This window comes from Phaeodactylum tricornutum, chromosome 5 (genome assembly GCF_000150955.2).
Source record: "Phaeodactylum tricornutum CCAP 1055/1 chromosome 5, whole genome shotgun sequence".
In the NCBI taxonomy this organism is placed as follows: Eukaryota; Bacillariophyta; class Bacillariophyceae; order Surirellales; family Neidiaceae; genus Phaeodactylum; species Phaeodactylum tricornutum.
Window position 1 is genome coordinate 693,470 of NC_011673.1, and position 18,014 is coordinate 711,483.

Genomic DNA, 18,014 nt, shown 5'->3' on the forward strand with positions numbered 1-18,014 from the left:
AAATTGTTCTGGTTGTCGTCATAGGCCTTGTGACCGAGGACGATTCGTATTATCAATCTGGGGATTTTTGTGTCATTTACATTTGATGACGTTTTTCGCAGGAACCGAAATCCCACGGGACTCATATACTTCTCTCCACCGCGCTGGTATTCTTACAGAAGCGAAAGCGCAAGCGCAAGCGACTTGAACACACGTGTAAAACGCGCTCTCACAACAGTTTTATTGTAGCCAATCCTTGCCCATGTCTATTCTCTAACTGTAAGCAGCGGCAACCATGAAGCGGGTTAGAGCTGCCCTTTTCCAAGCTCTAGCTTTAGCTGTTCTCTTGAATGTACCAACTCTGGAGAAGGTAGACGCTTTTATCCTACCCTTTTCTGCTTCCTCACTGGCAGCTCGTCCAGTCGTGAGTCGCCCAATTCCCCCAACGGCCTCGCACTCGTCGTCAGTGGACGACTGCGGTAGTGGCGATGCTACTATTTTTTCCGGCGATCCACCGCAGCTGGCCAAAGAGATGGACATTCGGGAACGGATTCGAGCCGAGTCCTTTCTCCGCGTGAATGGAGAAGCTGTACGTATGGACGACTTGATCGGAAGCCCCAACGCCGAGCACTCCCAAAGGTCCATAGTCGTTTGCTTGCGTTCGCTCGGGTGACCCTTATGCCAGGAGCTCATCGTTCAATGGAGTCGAAGAATAGATGAGTTAGAGCAAAGCGGTGTCCGCTTGGTTATGGTGTCGATCGGTAAACCCGAGAAAGGCCGTCAACTGATTCAGCACTTGGAAATTCCAAGTGGCGAGGATTATTTGTTTGTCGATCCCGTGAACGCACTGTACGACGCCATCAGTCTAAATCGCGGAGTGGACCGTACCTTTTTTAACATTAATACGCCCCTTGCCTTCGTGGAACGCTTAACGAAAGAGGATGGAATGAAGGATTTGGTGAACATTCTCGGCAAATGGTCTAAAGGTATGTGGGTACGATGATTACTTCGAGAATCTTGCCTGCTTCTCTTGCATGCAGACTTTTTTGACTTTTAAATTCCATTATTACATTCGCAGCGTTCTTCATTCCCCCCAAAAATGAGCAGGCCTTTCTGCAGGGAGGAACCTTTGTTTTCGACGGCGCCAAGACTTTATTCGCGCATTACGATCCTTCGACTGCTTCCCACGCTTCTGTGGACAACGTTCTGGAGATTGCTTATAGAAAACAGAGTCTAGCGCCAGCAAAGTAGATTCCGACAAGACCGGCTGGAACAAGTGGCTGTTATAGTTTCAATATGTGTAGTGAATGACGCTTTTGTGGTACAGTAAACCTCGATCTTACTGTCGACAGAGGCCGATCAAAATAGAAACTAAGTATAAGAACTTTACAGCTATAGTTCGAATGAAATGGGATCCTTTACGTTAGGGTACGCCTTTCTTTGACTGTGTGAAAATATAGTCTTTGTTTGAACTCCGTTTGCGATGTTGAAAATAGGGTAGGGCACGTTGCTTTTACAGTCCCACCGTCAGTGACGCTCATTTTTTCGACCCGCGCGCACGAAGTCGTAAAGCCTCAGCCTTCGATGTGAATCCGCACCGCGCATCGCCAATGGCATTTCTCTTCCGTCAATCAGTGCTAGACACTTTGCTTCCAATTGCACGGTGTACGCGGGTATCTGTGGACACTGATATAGTAATGGGTTTGCCTATGCTTGCACAGCTGGTTGAACGAGCCGTCAAGCATCCAACGGTGAGCCGCGCGGCTCTTTTTTGGCCAATGTCGCATCGTTTTTTGTCGTCCCAACGACCGAAAACAACTTCGACGTCACTCTTTGACAGCGCGTCCGATTTTATGCATTCGCTACGGGTCAAAGCCACTAACGCGCTCACTGCTACACTTTCGGTACAAGAACGAGAGCAGCTTTTCTCGCGACTTACTCCGCCTCAACAGGAAAAACAAGACGGCAAAACAAATGATGACAGGATGGACATGGAGCATAGCATTGCGGAAGCCGTTGCTGCAGCTCGTGCACAAGAAGCCAAGAAACAAGAAGACAAATGGTCCAAGACGAAAGAAGCAATTGAGAAAGAAGCTGAAAAAGCTGCTAGAGAGCGAGTGGAAAATGAGTTTAAAATTCAACGCCGAAGAATAGAGTTTGAACGCTGGCAGACACAGGTCGAAGAAGAAAAACAACGAAGGAGCAACAAGTCGAAAGTAGAAGCAGCTCCTGGTCCGGTTACACGAGGTGAAGTCGTGGAACAAAGCGTGGAAAGCGAAATAAACGTTCACCCGGTTCTGGGCGCAGCGATTGCCGATTTTGGACACAAGCGAATTCATGTGGTATCCGCTCATGCTTTATCGACGATTCCTGTCTGGAAAAAGCAACGAATTTATCGACACGATCGCGCTAAGGCTATGGCGAGTGACAAAATGAAAACGCTGCATTTAGGGATGCCCGGAATAATAGGGTTGCACGAGGTGAGGGAAACAAACCCAAATAAGCTTCTGTACGGGAAACTGGCTTAAATTCTGTGCATTTTCGCTTTAGGACCTGAATGGGAAATTATCGATTATTGATGGGCAACACCGTGTGGGAATGATGACTATCCTTCATGAAAAATGTGCATCGCATGATGACTTTGACTTGGATCGAGTTCTAGTGGAAGTTTATCCACAGAACCCTGATCATGTGGACACACATGCTCAGGACCTTTTTCTCGAAGTGAACAAAGCCGAACCAGTCAAGTTGGTTGACATGCCTGGGGTCGCCAAAGGATCGGATCGTAAAATAATTTCAGAAGGAGCTGAGCGGATTGCCGAGAAGTATGCGGAGATGTTCAAATCCAGTCAAAAATGTCGCCCCCCTCATTTGAACATTGATAATCTTCGCGACGCACTGTTTGCGTCGAATGCAATAAAAAGGCACAACCTCAAAACCTCGAAGGCTGTAGAAGCTTGGATGCTCGCGAAAAACCAATCTTTGGCTGATCTCTACAAGGACCCAGCTGAACAAGAGAAGGTTTCTAAGACGGCTTACGAGAAAGCAAAAAAATTTGAATTCTACTTGGGACTTGACCTTAGTTGGCTGTACAAATAAAGCATGGCGTGTCAAAATTCCTTTGATTTGTGCTAGACATAGTAATTACTAAATTTCTCTCGGGTAATATGCTTATCGGGTGTTCCGAATCCGTTATAGAACGATGCTTAGCTTCAATTTCAGCTTTACATAATCCGGGTCTTTTGAGATTTGCAGTTTGCAAAACCCGCCTAATCTATTTTGAGGCCATCCGAGGTTCGTGTGCTCACAACAAGCCTACTTCAATGCTTATCTCTCTTCGCCTTATTGGCTTTGATCTTGTGTAGTAACTGTTCTATATCATTTAACAATGATATGCCTTCTTCGGAAGGCTCTTGTTAAACTATTCTTTGTGACCTCGGTAGTGTCCCTTGCGCTTGCGCAACACACAACCATGCATGGTCTTGGCATTTCACTCACCGCCTTGACCGTGTACCCCCACTTTTCCCTCCCCCCTATTTACCCCCTTTTTTCTTTTAAATTCCCTTTTCGTTGTTTCATTCATATTGATATAAAAGAATGAAAGAGAAACGGGTTGGGAAGCCGAGAGTCATAGAATTGCTTCAAAAGGCGGCCGCGAAGGCCGCCGCCGAAGGAGATCCGTGGGCCAAATACAATCTCCCGGCAATCCCCGCCGAACGCATAATCCGACACTTATATCACCCTGAGACGCAAACGTGGACAACGGACGAGTCGGTTGTAAAGATTGAGCGGACGCCTTTTACTCACGGTGCTATGCGGCATTGCTATCGCATGAAGAAACGAGCGACACCCCCCGAGTCTGCTACCAATCATCGCTTCCACAAGCATGGATGGAGTCGCGCTTTGAACTACATCGCCAAAGCCTATCACAAGGATGACGAAATTGACACTTCTGATGAAGCTAAGAGAGCCGTACAAAACGATGTTATGCTCCAGTACGAAGCACAACACTGGGCTAAGAAATTTAACGAAAATGGCCCACCTTCAAAAATCCTATTCATCCGAGCTTACGTCGTAGAATTTCCTGACAGGGAAGCGCAGCCTTGGTTTGCGGTAGAGAGGTATATTGCAGGAAATGATTGGTACGGACTTGGCTTTGTGAAACACAATACCAATGCTGGATTCGTGGATACAGAACTGCACCGAGTGACACCACAAGTCTTTAGTGCATATTCTTTCTACGCCAGCGAAGGTACAAGACTCGTGGCGGACATTCAAGGGGTTGGCGACTTGTACACAGACCCGCAAGTTCTGTCTTCTGATTATCGCTTTGGCGATGGAGATTTGGGCCCTAGAGGAATGGCATTATTTTTTAAGACATTTCGGCATAATGCAATCTCAGATGCTGCTGGAATTCCAATTTTTCCTCTTTCGAAGAATGAATTGCGAGTGCAGGCGAAGTATGAGGAGGACGAAATCACAGTCTCGGACGATGAGCAGTCTTTAGAATCAAACGGGATCCCTCTAGATCGATTTCAACTGCTTGATTTGAATCGTATGCGACGATCGCGCGCACTGAAGTCTCCGAGAGATCTCCTTCAGTTTGAAGAAAAAGGTAACCAACCACAGCAAACTGGCGCAGGCAAAAGAAAAATGACGGCACTAATGATTTATCGCTCTGTGCAGACACTTTTAAAAGATCCAACATTTCTCGTGATGCAATCAGTGATTCGCTGAGATCTTCCATGCGCATGTCTGTGCCTCCAAATGCCCATCTGCTACGATCTAAATCGGAAGTAACTGAGACGCAAAGTTGTTTAGATCGGGCTCGTAAAGACTTGGCTTTTACGCACCACGATTTCCATCGTCACATCTCTGGAGAGCTTCGTGAACGCCAATACAAGCGGCAATTGAAGGAGTGTGAGTTTCGCAAGACAACGATCGTACGAAAAGTGTCAGCTCCTATAATTCCTACCGATCGTACAGTGGAAAATCTTGGCAAAGTCCATTATCAACTTGCAATGCTGCATGGAATGGGTCGCTTTCCTGAGACGATACCAGAAATAGTTGGCAAATCAATAGAGGGACGACCCGAGCATGACGCTTTTTCTGTTCTGTTTCACCTCTCGTATGCGGCGTCGTTGCAGAATTCACCCGCTTGTCTAGCCTTGGCAAGGGTCCACGCTGGATTAGGTACGATTGTCTCTGGCTTACTCAACAGCATTGTTCCAATCGATTTTGAAGCAGCCAAAGACCTGCTACGTCGAGCCATGACTTCATCACAGCTACCTAATGCACCCAAGGCAGCAGCTGGTTGTCTCTTGTACCAACTTCTCCACGATGAGCGAAAAGTGCGTGGAGAAGAGATACCATCGGACAATATCTTAATACGTACTCTCAAAGACACCATTGTTCTGATTGAAACGGCCGAGGACGAGCAAAACAAAGTATCACAGCACAAAAAGCGGGCGAAAAAAACCATAGTTCGCATCCACGAAGGCGATCGAGTAGAAGCCAATTATTGTCTGGAAGGAACTTTTTACCCTGGAGATGTCTTGCACGTATCGGATGACGGTCAGAATATTGCCGTTCGGTACGACGACGATGGTTCGGAAGAAACGCTGGCGAAGGAACAAGTCCGGCTTTTGATTCCCCCCACCACGACACAAACTAGTCTTGGTGGACCGCTGTCTGACGAGGAAGCCTTCGGATCGGAACAGGGTGACGATAAATTTTTGCTACAAAAGTACGAACTGCAGGCCGAGCTAGCGGCACTCTACGAGACTACCGGAGAGGTGGCGGCCGCCTGTAGACTTTACGAACTGGCAGCGGATGCTGCTGTTCAAAATGGCAAAATGCAGAATGCTACTCAGTGGAGCTTGAAAGCTGGCGAGCTAGAACCTTAGGCTGCGGCCGACGGACTATAACTGTTGTCAATTGGAATGGTATGTAATATAAATCTATCAGTGTTGATCACTTTGACTTCCAGAGACTTCGTTAAGAGTTTGCATTCACCAAAACGCGATGAGTCGAACAGTATTCGCATACTCAAAAATGGAGCGCACCTACTCTTTTAGGATCGCGCCAAAATCCATTCGATGCAATCCCGAAAGACAATTTTTGTATTTTCTTCCGTCTCCCCCGTTGTCAGTGCGTGCCACATCCCTTCATACAGTCGAATCGTTTTGTCCTGGGAGCAGGCTTCTTCGTACAACGCCTGGGACAGGGCCGGGTCCGTGACGAGATCGGCCTGTCCATGAAGTACCAGAAAGGGGGCAGAAAACGATCCGAGACTGTTGGAAATGCGTTGCGTCACATCGATCAGTTCTCGCGCCGTGGCCAAGCGTGGATTGCGGGCAAAGACGGATGGGCAACGCGACACTAAATCGCGCTTTTCTCGTACACGGTAACATACATCGTGCAAAGAGCTAGAGGGAGAGATTGGCAAGTACCCTAGCCACGAAGAGGTCCCCGTCGGTCCGATACACCATTGAATGCAGCGAATGACCCACGCGGGAGGCAACATGTGGTCGCTGATCTTGCACATGGGACAAATGAAAACGACACCCCGGAACACGTCCGGAATACGGTTGTAGACGGAATAAGCCACGGCGCCGCCCATAGATTCGCCCATGAGGAACGCCGGGATGTTGTGGAAACGCTTGAGAGTGGTTTCTTGAAAATACGCTTGGACGTCGTCAATGAGTCGTTCCCAGTCCGTAATGAGGCCGAGGGCACCATCCGATTTTCCGTGTCCTTCGTATTCAATGGCACAAAAGGCGATCCCTTCTTCCACCAAGCGCATGTTTTCCACTCGTTTCATAAAGGATACATTGTCCGTGTAACCGTGACAAAAGCACACGACGGATCGGATGGCTGTCTTTTTCGGAATCATGATGGAGGTTGCCAAGACCATACCCCTGTATGCATAGACAAAAGGTGAGTGGATGGATTCGAGCAACGCTTCTCTCGATTATTGGCAATAGCGTCCACTAGTCCCCGAGTCCTCTTGGCCGTGTAGACGTACCGTGCGTTGACCCAGTACGATTCTTCCAAACGAATGGTTTCGGGCACGTTTCGGAATCGTTCCGGCAAGTCCTCTTGTTGACCAAAGCGTTGAAAAAGCTGTCGTCTGGTAGCGGCATCGTCGTTGACGCGAAAGCTGAACGGTACGAGTTTGGACAGTAGATAGGCCAGTAAAAGAATCAAGGGTGGCCAAAGGAGCGCGAGTCCGAACAGGACCAAGCCGGAGATGAGAATAACGTGCCTGGAGATTACCGGAGGTGGTTCGAACGGACCGCCCGCCGACCATGTTTTGTTGATTACCCGATGCTGCTGGAGTTGCAGCAAATCTTGCTCTTGTTGTTGCAGTTGTGGCGAGACGGACGAATCGACCGACGCGTCTTCTTCCACCAGCGGCGCCGTAGGTAGGACTGCTCCGTCGACGTTGAAAATTCGTAGCTTATCGCCATCCGCGTCGTGTTGGTGGTGCTCTTCTACTACTACTACTGCTGATCCCGCTGGACGTCGTCTCGACAATACCATAGTCGTGCAATAGAGGTGGAAGTGTGTGTATGTGTATGTGTGTTTCTGTCGGAGACGTTTTCGGTGAGGTTTGGGATGACACGAACAAGTGACAGCTGTTGGTTCCGATGTCTGTGTGGGTTTTCGGCTCCGTAGTCCAAGTCGTCAGTCGTCTCCCACACTGTTTCAATCTCTCGCCAAACCGAGTGAGTTGTGAGTTGTAAGCCCGATGCGATGTGGTGATGCCGTGTTCTATACAACGATGGTACGGGATACACCTATTTGTTGTGTAGACACGGAACTCGTCACCGAAATTCTTCGAAGACGGGAATATCACGTCATCACGACCGCAGTACTTCGTCCCCGATCGATTGCGTCACGCATTGGAATCATTCGGATTGGTGGAAACGTGTCGAGATGACAGACAGGAAAGCACCCGACTTGATTGATCACGGATCAGACTGACTGTGAACAGTTACCGTTCCGTGACGTTTGAGAGAACACGAACAAACGGCCCTACGAACAAGGGTTTGAAAGTACGTCCGTCAGCCAGTCGAGAAAATCGGAACGAACGAATGCTGAGCGCTAGTAGATTCTTTCTGTCACCCACGTCGCCGGTGAATCTTCCCACTTTCATCCGGGTTCGCGATGTCGCATTGGCGCCTCTCTAGCTAGCTAATATTCGCCAGTACGCGAAAATAGCAGGAACTGTAGAAGTACACGCCGGGACGACTCGAGAATCTATAAGTACTTTGGGGGGAATTCCTTGTGGTTCCGACGGGGCGTGCACTGGTACCCAACCCACACCACCTACGCCCGCAAGGCCCCAACGCGAATCCTTTCTCCGTCGCATTCGTTGTTGTAGTAGTAGTATTTGTTGTAGTTGTTCGTTACGGGCTATCGGTAATCACACACACAAACCAGCACCCGTCTATTTCGTTTGGGGTCTTGCGTTGCACTCTTTCTCTCTCTCTCCCAGCTGGCAACTTGGCAATGGCTCCTCGTGCTCCAACGCCCACTGGCTCTAGCGAATCCGTCGTCCCGGACGACGACGGCGCTACCCCCACTGCCGCTTCCACTACGACAATGTCGTTGTCGAAACAGCGTATCCCGAAAGAAGACATTCCGGTGCCTCTCCGCCAATGGAACACCTTCCACTGGGAACTCAACATTCTTTCCGCCGTGGCCCTGTACGGAGTGTACGAGTTCGTGATTCCGGCCACCCACCGCACCTTGGCGCACGTGGTGCTGGGTCTCCTGGCGCTCGACGCCACACGCTACTACTACAGTCGCGGGACACTCGCGGGGGTCCCGTACACGCTTCCCCTCGTGACCATCCTCGCCATGTTGGCGCGTCCGGTTCGCTTCTGGACCGAACTCGCGCACATTGCGCTCCAGAGCGTCGACGGACTCTGCGCCAATCAACTCGTCGGCAACTTTATGGTATTCGTCACCGACCCCGCGCTCTGTCGGGAAATCATGACGGGAGAGGCGGATTACGGGATCTATGCGCATCCCAACGCCATGTGGTTGTTTGGGGAAAAGAACTTGATCTACATCGCTTCCGAACCGCACAAGGCGATCCGGGCGATCCTCACACCGGCGCTCTTTTCCAAGAATGCCTTGGGCCTCTACGCCATGCATCAAGAACGTGTCGTCCGTCAATACCTCGCCAAGTTTGTCGAAATATGCCAACAGCCGGGGAAGGATGCGCACATTGACGCGCTCGTCTCCTTTCGGACCATGGCCGCCGCGTCGTCGCAAGAAGCCTTCTTGGGTCCCTACCTCAACGACGACTTGCGTCATCATCTCGAACAAGACATCGTCACCTTTACCATGGGATTCCTGTCCTTCCCCTTCCCCTATCTGGGAGGACTCCGCCGTGCCATTCAAGCCAAGAATCGCATCGAAGCAACCGTGCATGATGTTATCCCCAAGGCCCGAGCCTGGGTACAGGCCGGCAATGAACCACGTTGTTTGCTAGAATTCTGGAGTCTCGCCATTCAGAATGCTGCCAAGGAACAGAACGTAAGCGCCCAGGACGTTCCCGGCTGCCAAGACGACGACGTTGCTCGTACCGTTCTGGATTTTTTGTTTGCCGCACAAGACGCGACTAACTCGGCGTTGACCTACTCGTTGGACGTCTTGGGCGGACACCGAAATGTCCTGCAATCCATGCGGAACGAAGTCGATGCCGAATGCGGCGACGGACCCATCCACGCCAAGGCACACGCTGCGGATTCTCTCGTGTACGTGGCCAAGGTGGCCAACCAGATGCTCCACCACAAACCCCCCGTCCCCATGATCCCGCACATTTGCAAACGCAACGTGACGCTCGCCGGACACGCTTTGAAAAAGGGCACCGTTGTGATTCCTTCCATCACGTACTCGGCGCGGGTCGGAGGCGGCAGTTTGGAGTTTAATCCTCTTCGCGACGATGCCGACGCTCAGTTTGTCAAGACAGTCACCTTTGGAGCCGGACAACACAAATGTCCCGGACGCAAGTATGCGGAATCACTCCTCAACGTGTTTATGGCCGTACTCGCCCAAGAGTACGACTTTGAGCGAGTGGCGGATCAACGTCCCGGTGTGGACGATTTCATCTACTTCCCCACGGTCTTTCCGACCGATACCCGCTTTGTTATTCAGAAACGGGTCAAGGCGACCGAGTAGAGCGAAGCATTGTAGGACGACACGGTTGAAAATGCACTCTGAGTACATTGCAATAAGTGTGAGTTTTATGTGAGTTGTGCAGACTGTACCGCGTCTCCGGGAGAAATTAGTGAATCTTTGTCTATTGTGTATAGAGAGTACTTAGTCTACGCCTACTTTTGATTGTCGAGCCTCGGATGAAAAAAGAGGCAACAAATTTGCATCGTTTATCAATTATGTATGTCTATTCTCAAGTACACGAATTAGCTGGACTTGTATCGATCATTGTAGTAGGACCGCTGCTGAGGATTTGCGTTAGCCTACAGGACCTGCAGCAACATGTATAGCGTACGGAATGGGTCATTGGGTTGGTTGACTGGCTTTGTTCTCCCCGCACAAGATTCTAATTGTAAGGCGACCGAATTTGCGATTGTCTGATCTTGTTTTTGATAAAGCCTTCTAGAGCGGATAGTTCCACCACTTCTTCCCCGCCATGTTTACCTCCGTGGTAGGCCTCATCCAAACCGACCAACTCCTCCAAACTGTCCGACCGGAACCATCCCATACGATTGATGAACAAAAAGAAAGGCGTCATGGTACCAAAAGCCCATCCCGCCACGAAAACTAGTTCCAACACTTGATTGCTCAGCAAGATGGCGTTAAACTCCCCTAACCCCCAAGAATACAATAAACCAGGATGATTGCCAGTCCCATAGGCAATGTGCATGAGGTCAGGATCACTTAACAAACCCACAGCAAGCAATCCCCAGCCACCTGCAAACATGTGCACTGGAATCGCGTCAACAGCATCGTCCAATTTCAAACGAACCAGCGTTTTGGAACCCCACAAGTAGATAAGACCTCCAATACATCCAGTGCAAAGGGCTGCCCAGTTTTGTACGGTACCACAAGCTGCTGTAATTGACACTAGACCAGCTAAGGCGCCATTCATGGCCATGATAATGTTAAAGGAGTATTCGCCGGTGGAACGCTCTTCCATAAACATATTTGTCATCAGTGCCGATACGGCTCCGGAAGCAGCTGAAAGCGAGGTATTGACAGCCGCTCGGGATGCCACGAAACCCGTATCCGAAGTGTGGGCCAGCAGCAATGCTGATCCAGGATTGAAGCCGTACCCTATATGACAATAGTAAGCCGTCTTGGTCAGTACTTCACATGGTTGCTGACACTTTCGAACTTTTTCAGCCACTGAACAAACTTACATCCAAACCACAATACGAATGTACCAAGTAGCTGCAGAGCAACTGAATGCCCCGGAAAGGACTTTGGCGTCTCCAGCTGGCGACCGCGATTGTCGTAGAAACGACCTTTTCTAGCTCCAAGAATATATGTGGCGACGAGAGCCGTGGTTCCTCCCGTCACATGAACCACACCGGATCCGGCGAAATCAATCGCTCCCACACCTTGAAAAGGGTCTACTGCTGTGCTGCTGAGGAAGCCGTTGCGAGACCAAATTGTGTGGGCGGCAACCGGGTACACAAAACCTGTCAAAAATATGGAATAGCAAAGGTATGCTACCATTTGGCAACGCTCTGCCAAAGTTCCTGCGACGATAGTCACGGCAGTGGCCGAGAATGCAAACTGGAAAAACCAGAAGGACATATCGACTTTTCCGGTGTTTAGAAAGTTGGAAGTTCCGATGAAAGTAACATCGTCCCGGTCGTCTTGTCCGCCAAACGCAAAAGCGTAGCCTAGTAGGAAAAAGCCTAGAGCAGCTCCACAGGCATCCAAAAGATTTTTAAGCATCGTATTTTGAACGTTCTTTTTGCGCACGCAACCAGCGCAAAGCATCGCAAAGCCAGTCTGCATGAAGAAGATCAGCCCACCGGAAAAAAGCATTAGCCACCGATTCACGTTACGATCTCCTTCGAGCTGCTTTTGCTCCATGACCTCCGTAATACATTGCAAAATAAGGTTGGTCTCTCCTTCCGCCTCATTGGAGCAATATCCATAGACGGTGGTGTGGTTGCTCGAGGTACCGTACCCTTCCACCAGGCTTTGGATAAAGCTCGCGTCGTCCATGGTGGTGGCGTTTGGATCTGGAAGGTGTTTTGATCCCTCGTCTGAGTATGTGGGAGGCAAGAAGACCTGGTCCTACTGATGATCTTCTACCCCAACCGTGTAGCAAAACTGATGATACAATGTCCCAAAATGTGAAACTTTCCTGAAGCAACCCCGCAAACATCCCGGGTTGTGCAATTTCGCCATTTCGTTTTCGATTGACCCAATCAAAAAAACGCTGAAGGTCATTTCAGCTGTTTACATTACTTGCAAAACCACTCAAGAACAAAGTGTTACTCATTGACTGTGACATGTCACGGTGAAACGGCAAAACCCGAGACGCCTATATGAATCTTCTGCGACATCACGGTATCAATAAGTAACCTTGTCGTGTCGCAGTAAAACGGTCTAATATGGTCAGATGGGACGAACCATATGTTCGCCAAAAAGTATCATTTCTGGATGTGGCATATAAGCCCTACTCCTACCAATGTCTCTCCAATCTTCCAATTAGCACGATCGTTTTTGGGTACAAACCAAAATGCACCATGAAGGTCAGCAGTAAGATGTGGTTGCCGATGGTTGTGTTCTGTTCGACGCTCCTTTGTCGTACACGTGCTTTTTCTGGGGCCAGAAGTTTTTTGCCGCGGCCTTCTCGCGTCTCGACAAAAGCGTGTAATGGTCGACGATTCCTCACGTCACCTGCTCCTGTTGATGTTGGTGACGGTGACACGTTCCCGGAATCACGCTCGACAACAATCCGGCACGCTGTCATCTGGAAGACTTCTGCTGGAGAAAGAACCTTTGAAGCCCGAGATGGTGAAACACTGCGGACTGCTGCCCTGCGAGGCGGGGTAGCAAGTCCACACAACGGCCGCGCGAATCTAATCAATTGTCGCGGTCTCAGCACGTGCGGGACTTGCGCGGTCGAAATTCAAGGAAGCATCCTACCTAACGAGCGTAACACGATTGAACAATTACGTTTATCGTTACCACCAGGACACGGACCAAAGTCTGCCACAAATTCTGCCTTGCGACTGGCGTGTCAAGTACACGTGCGTGGTGATTTGACGGTGACGAAGCATGCGGGCTTTTGGGGGCAGGACGATGAGCTGGCGGCCCTTTCGCAACCCACACAGCCTTTTGGGGATTTGGAGTTTTTGCTGGACGCGAAATCGCCTGCAAAAGAAAATCCAAAGGAGCGTGAAAGCGTGCCCTGATTGAATTGAGCCCGCAGTGCTCTTGCATTGATCCTCTGCGTGCATCATTCGATCTACGATCCTCATCCTTGTGTTGCTAGAGTCTTCTTTCTTATCTTAAAGTATGATCCTCGATTTGTTACTCTACACGTGGGAGTAGGCGAAACGCTAGTAGATATCTATAACCAGACCGAAATGCCCATCAAATTGTTTTACCATCTCGACTGCACTAGTGGAGTGACAGTGAATGCCTATACTTACCAAAAGCAGCCAAGCAGCAATTTAGTGGCGTTGAAACCTATTCAGTACAATAATCGCTCGCCCCCACACTCTCTCGTGGACATTTTGATGCGTCTTTTGCCAATGCAATTGTCCCTACCTAGAACTACCTCTTTACGGGATCCCCTTACGCTGCGGCATGTAAAGTACCGTGCCAGAAAAATGACGAAATTTCAGTCATGCTCGCAATGAACAAAAAACTAGACATTTTCATCCGTCTTTGCTACCCAACCATGTCGCTCAAATTTCTATTGACGATGATGTATCGGGACGGGAATTGTGCAGTCGCTCCGGGTCGTTTAAGTTATTGTAAACCATCCGGTAACGGGGTTTAGGAAAAGTCTCGAGAGGTCGCCGGTTCCGCGATTCGTTTCAGTCGGTTTTCCACCCGTCACTCCAGCGATCGACACGCACGTTGGCGTCGTCCGTGTCTGCAGCCATTCAATTTGCTGGCGCTTCCGGGACGAGTGCCAATTCCCGACGATTCCGCGCATCGCCGTTTTGTCGTCGTAGTCGTTTCCCAAATCTCTCCATCCGAATCTCGGGACATTTTCGTTAATTCCCAAAAAAGCAGCATTGACGATACTATACTAGCGTTGTCTATTGTCTCTGGAAATTTTATTCCAACACCAGAATATCACCCTCCTCAAGAACGGAGTCATACACGTCACGACAGTGCGACTAGGAAATCATGGCTACGATCAACGCATCTACCAAAATCAGCGTTCCGAAAAAGAAGCCCTCCATCGCGGTGGGCGCGGCCAAATCGGTCATCGGGGCCAAGAAACCCAGCGGCACCGCGGCGCGCCGCGGCTCCGTGGCCCCGCCACTGAAACCCGCGACACTCTCGAACGCGTCCAATTTGGCGCGTTTGCAGGAGTCGGACTCGGCGGGACAAATTGCTCACGTGCGAGACTTGTTCCGACAAGCGCTGGGGGAACACACCACGTTGAATTTGGGGTCCCCCAAAGCCGCCAGTACTACTCGCGATCGGGCGGGAGCTGCCGCCGATGTTGCCGTTGCTGCTAAGACTCTGGGCGTGCGCTGGATACTCAAAAAGTGCGGCATTGTTGATGAAATGCAGCGTATGCTGTTTCCCGGCGGAATTGAAGAGTTCTTGGCGCGCAATGCGGACAACGAAAGTGAAATGAACGGGAATGGTAGCACCCCCATGACGGGAGGTCTCAAAGCCAGTGCTTCGGCGGTAAGTCTCGCGAGTATGGACGAAGTGACGACCGTCACCTCGGCTAATTCGCTAGGGACGGATACGAAACGTGGAAAAACGACACCGGCCAACGCCCGTGAAGGGTGTTTATTGGTGATTCGAGCCTTGTGCCAAATTGTCGGTAAGGCGGCGGAATCGTTCGTGGTAGGGGCCTTTTTGGCCGCCGCTTTGGATGAATGCGCGAGTTCGTCCGGTGCCATTCGGGAAGCGGCCGAGGACGCGTCGACGGCGATTGTAGCCTTGGCCAATCCATGGGCCTTTCGCACCGTCCTGTGTCCGTTGCTGCTGCAATCGCTTAAGTCAACCGAATGGCGGACCAAGGCGTGCACGTTGGAACGATTGGAGCAGTGTGCCTCGACCGCATCCGCACAAGTGTACAAAATGATTCCTACCCTGATTCCTGCCGTGGGGAACCAAGTGTGGGATACCAAGGCTCAAGTTTCGAAAGGTTCCCGCGCGGCACTGTTGGCCATTTGTAACACAAACAACAACAGGGACATCAAAAAGACCATTCCTGCAATTGTTAACGCCATGTGCAAGCCTTCTGAAACCAACAAGGCCGTGTCGGAGCTCATGGGCACGACCTTTGTTGTCCCCGTGGACGCTTCCACGTTGGCCATGTTGTGTCCGATTCTAGCCCGAGCATTGAAGGAAAAGCTCGCCATACACAAGCGTGCCGCTTGCATTGTCATTTCCAACATGAGCAAGCTGGTGGAAACGCCCGATGCGGTGGCTCCCTTCGGCTCCTTGCTCGTGCCGGAATTGCAAAAAGTGTCGCACAATGTTCAGTTTGAAGAAATTCGGGACGAAGCACTCAAAGCGTTGGCCAATCTGACCAAGGCTTTGGGAGACGCATACAAACTGACCGATGAAGATGACCAAGCGGCGGAAATGGCCAACGAAAAGGCCGAAGTAGAGGCGGAACAGAAACGTATCGAAGACGTGCGGGAAGCAGAACGACTGAAAGAAGAAGCCGTACAGAAAAGGGAGGAAGAGGAGCGCAAAAAGTTCAAGGAAGCCATGGATGCACAGCGGGAGCTGACTCGCTTGGAGGCGGAAGAAGCGGAACGTCAACGCTCGGAAGAAGAAACCAAGCGCGAAGCCGCAAGATTGAGTACGAAGGGCGGTACTGGGAAGTGTCAAGGATGCGGACTTAAAAAATGCAAGAAGACGTGCATGTTCTACTCGGAAGACTAATGGAACGTATAACAATAGATTTTGTTGATTCTATTCGATTGGTAAAAGTCTTGACGGCTCTTTAGTCTCTCTTCGGCGGCAGCTTAGTGATCTTTCCAATGGCGACCGTCTTCCCTTCCGTTCTCAGCGTGAAGCGTCCCATAAAAGCCATGTGCTCGTACGTCTCTAGTGGCACTGTTTGTGCCAAGTCCAGCATAACGATTGCTCGCATACCAACACCTACGTAGCGGGCACCCTTGACGACCACGCCTTTCGCGTTGGTCGTCTCAAAAATCTTGGCTACGGTGCACTCCTCTTCCGTGGTATGAGCGTGGAACATGCACTGGAAGCCGGCGGTCATGATAGGGGTGTTGTCGGGCATATCGGCCACGGCTATTTGACAAATTATCTTGTCCACGGCGCGGCACGGCGGATCGGTGCAAATTACAAAGCCCTTACGCACGTCTTCCATCTTGGCACCGTTGAGCTTCACCAGAACATTTTCGCCGGGTCGAGCACCCGATACGGGATCTTCATTGGCCCAGACTTCGTCAACCTTGTACTTGTTGCGGGTTGGCATAATTGTCACCTTCATACCGGGTCGAATAATACCACTCTCTACCTTACCCATAGAGATGATACCGCGATCCGTGTACCGATCCAGTACCGGGATACGCAAAGGTGCCTCCGGATCGCGGCCGGCAATTTCCAGAGTGTCGAGCAAGCTCAGGAGCGTCGGCGCCGAAGTATTGTTTTCGTTGGAAGTGTAGTATTCCTTCCACCAAGAGCATTCGCTCAATGCTACTTCGTCCTTGACGTTTGCGCCACTCAAGCCCGAAATTGGAATGAATTTGACTTCGCGCTTAATGACGAAACCACAGCTCTTGAGAAAGGGACGAATTTTGGTCACGCACTCATCGAAGCGTTCCTTCTTCCACTGCACGGTAGGCTCGTCCATTTTGTTCACCGCCACCACGAGGTAGGACACGCCGAGTGTCTTGGCCAACATGGCGTGTTCCCGTGTTTGACCACCGCGATCAAAACCGGTTTCGAATTCTCCCTTGCGGGCGGATATAACCAACACGCCGACGTCTGCCTGACTGGCACCTTGAATCATGTTGGGAACGTAGTTTTTGTGACCCGGTGCGTCCAAAATAGTGTAACGCTTCAGGTCCGTTTCAAATTGGGCCTTGCCTACCTCGACCGTCTTTCCTTTGGCCCGCTCTTCTTCGTTGGTGTCCATGATAAATGCCAGAAACCAAGACTCGCGGTTCCGTTCTTTGGCCTCTTTTTCGTATCTTTCAATGGTGCGCTTATCGACGTTGTCCGTCAGGTAGAGAATGTTACCGGAAAGCGTGGACTTTCCGGCATCGACGTGACCGATAAAGACGAGGTTCAAGTGTTCGCGGGGATCTCCTTCGGTCATTTCCTTCGAGGGACGGTCTTCGTCATCGTCATCATCCTCTGCGTCGTCGTTTTTCTCTTCCGGAACAGACTCGGCCGCATCCACTTGCATTTGTTCCACCTTCTCCGTAACTTGTCCCACACTGGCGGGTTCCGCGTGTGCAGTCACCGCGTCCTCGTCCATCGCGTCCGCGTCGTCCGCCGGCGTGCGGTCCCACAGTGCGTTGACTTCGGGATACTGCGACAACGAGTCGGGATCGTTGAGCATTTTGGTGGCCCGTGCACGGTCTCCTTGCGCAATTTGGAGGACGACTTGCCAGAGGGGATCGTCTTCGTCGACGGGGGCTTCGGCAGGTGCGGCCACCACAGCCGCTGGAGTCCAGGATGCGGCTCCGGCAGAAGGCTTCCATTCCGCAGCTTTGGCGTCCATAATTGGCGAGACGGAGCGAAGCAGCGCGCGTGTGTGTGTACGTGATATTAAATAGTGTAGGTGTATATGCGTGTATTGCGTGTGTGTGTGTGTTGGAACAACTTGTATGCAACCACCACTTGCT

The 18,014-nt window shown here is 50.6% G+C and overlaps 7 protein-coding genes across 7 annotated transcripts; 4 read left to right on the forward strand and 3 right to left on the reverse strand.

The window, feature by feature from the left end:
- Nucleotides 1-274: 274 nt before the first annotated feature.
- Nucleotides 275-3,099, forward strand: PHATRDRAFT_44938 (predicted protein; the record flags this gene model as incomplete). Its single annotated transcript, XM_002178792.1, has 5 exons — nucleotides 275-568; nucleotides 665-965; nucleotides 1,058-1,226; nucleotides 1,499-2,459; nucleotides 2,530-3,099. The coding sequence occupies 5 exons, from the start codon at nucleotides 275-277 to the stop codon at nucleotides 3,076-3,078; spliced, it is 2,274 nt and encodes a 757-aa protein (XP_002178828.1). The 3' UTR covers nucleotides 3,079-3,099.
- Nucleotides 3,100-3,576: 477 nt separating this feature from the next.
- Nucleotides 3,577-5,885, forward strand: PHATRDRAFT_34488 (predicted protein; the record flags this gene model as incomplete). The annotated part of the gene is made up of 2 exons (XM_002178793.1): nucleotides 3,577-4,594; nucleotides 4,666-5,885. 2 exons carry the CDS (start codon nucleotides 3,577-3,579, stop codon nucleotides 5,883-5,885), a joined length of 2,238 nt encoding a protein of 745 aa, XP_002178829.1.
- A 167-nt stretch (nucleotides 5,886-6,052) lies between these two features.
- On the reverse strand, nucleotides 6,053-6,895 carry PHATRDRAFT_34489 (predicted protein; the record flags this gene model as incomplete). The annotated part of the gene is made up of 1 exon (XM_002179014.1): nucleotides 6,053-6,895. One exon carries the CDS (start codon nucleotides 6,893-6,895, stop codon nucleotides 6,053-6,055), a length of 843 nt encoding a protein of 280 aa, XP_002179050.1.
- Nucleotides 6,896-8,589: 1,694 nt separating this feature from the next.
- PHATRDRAFT_51757 (cytochrome P450) lies at nucleotides 8,590-10,176 on the forward strand (the record flags this gene model as incomplete). Its single annotated transcript, XM_002178794.1, has 1 exon — nucleotides 8,590-10,176. The coding sequence occupies one exon, from the start codon at nucleotides 8,590-8,592 to the stop codon at nucleotides 10,174-10,176; it is 1,587 nt and encodes a 528-aa protein (XP_002178830.1).
- Nucleotides 10,177-10,654: 478 nt separating this feature from the next.
- Nucleotides 10,655-12,063, reverse strand: PHATRDRAFT_11128 (predicted protein; the record flags this gene model as incomplete). The annotated part of the gene is made up of 2 exons (XM_002179015.1): nucleotides 10,655-11,292; nucleotides 11,379-12,063. Coding segments are annotated over 2 exons (1,323 nt in total), but the record flags the coding sequence as incomplete, so codon positions are not given.
- Nucleotides 12,064-14,199: 2,136 nt separating this feature from the next.
- Nucleotides 14,200-16,016, forward strand: PHATRDRAFT_44942 (predicted protein; the record flags this gene model as incomplete). Its single annotated transcript, XM_002178795.1, has 1 exon — nucleotides 14,200-16,016. A coding segment is annotated over exon 1 (1,668 nt), but the record flags the coding sequence as incomplete, so codon positions are not given.
- Nucleotides 16,017-16,138: 122 nt separating this feature from the next.
- PHATRDRAFT_34493 (predicted protein) lies at nucleotides 16,139-17,482 on the reverse strand (the record flags this gene model as incomplete). The annotated part of the gene is made up of 1 exon (XM_002179016.1): nucleotides 16,139-17,482. One exon carries the CDS (start codon nucleotides 17,480-17,482, stop codon nucleotides 16,139-16,141), a length of 1,344 nt encoding a protein of 447 aa, XP_002179052.1.
- Between the last annotated feature and the right edge of the window lie 532 nt (nucleotides 17,483-18,014).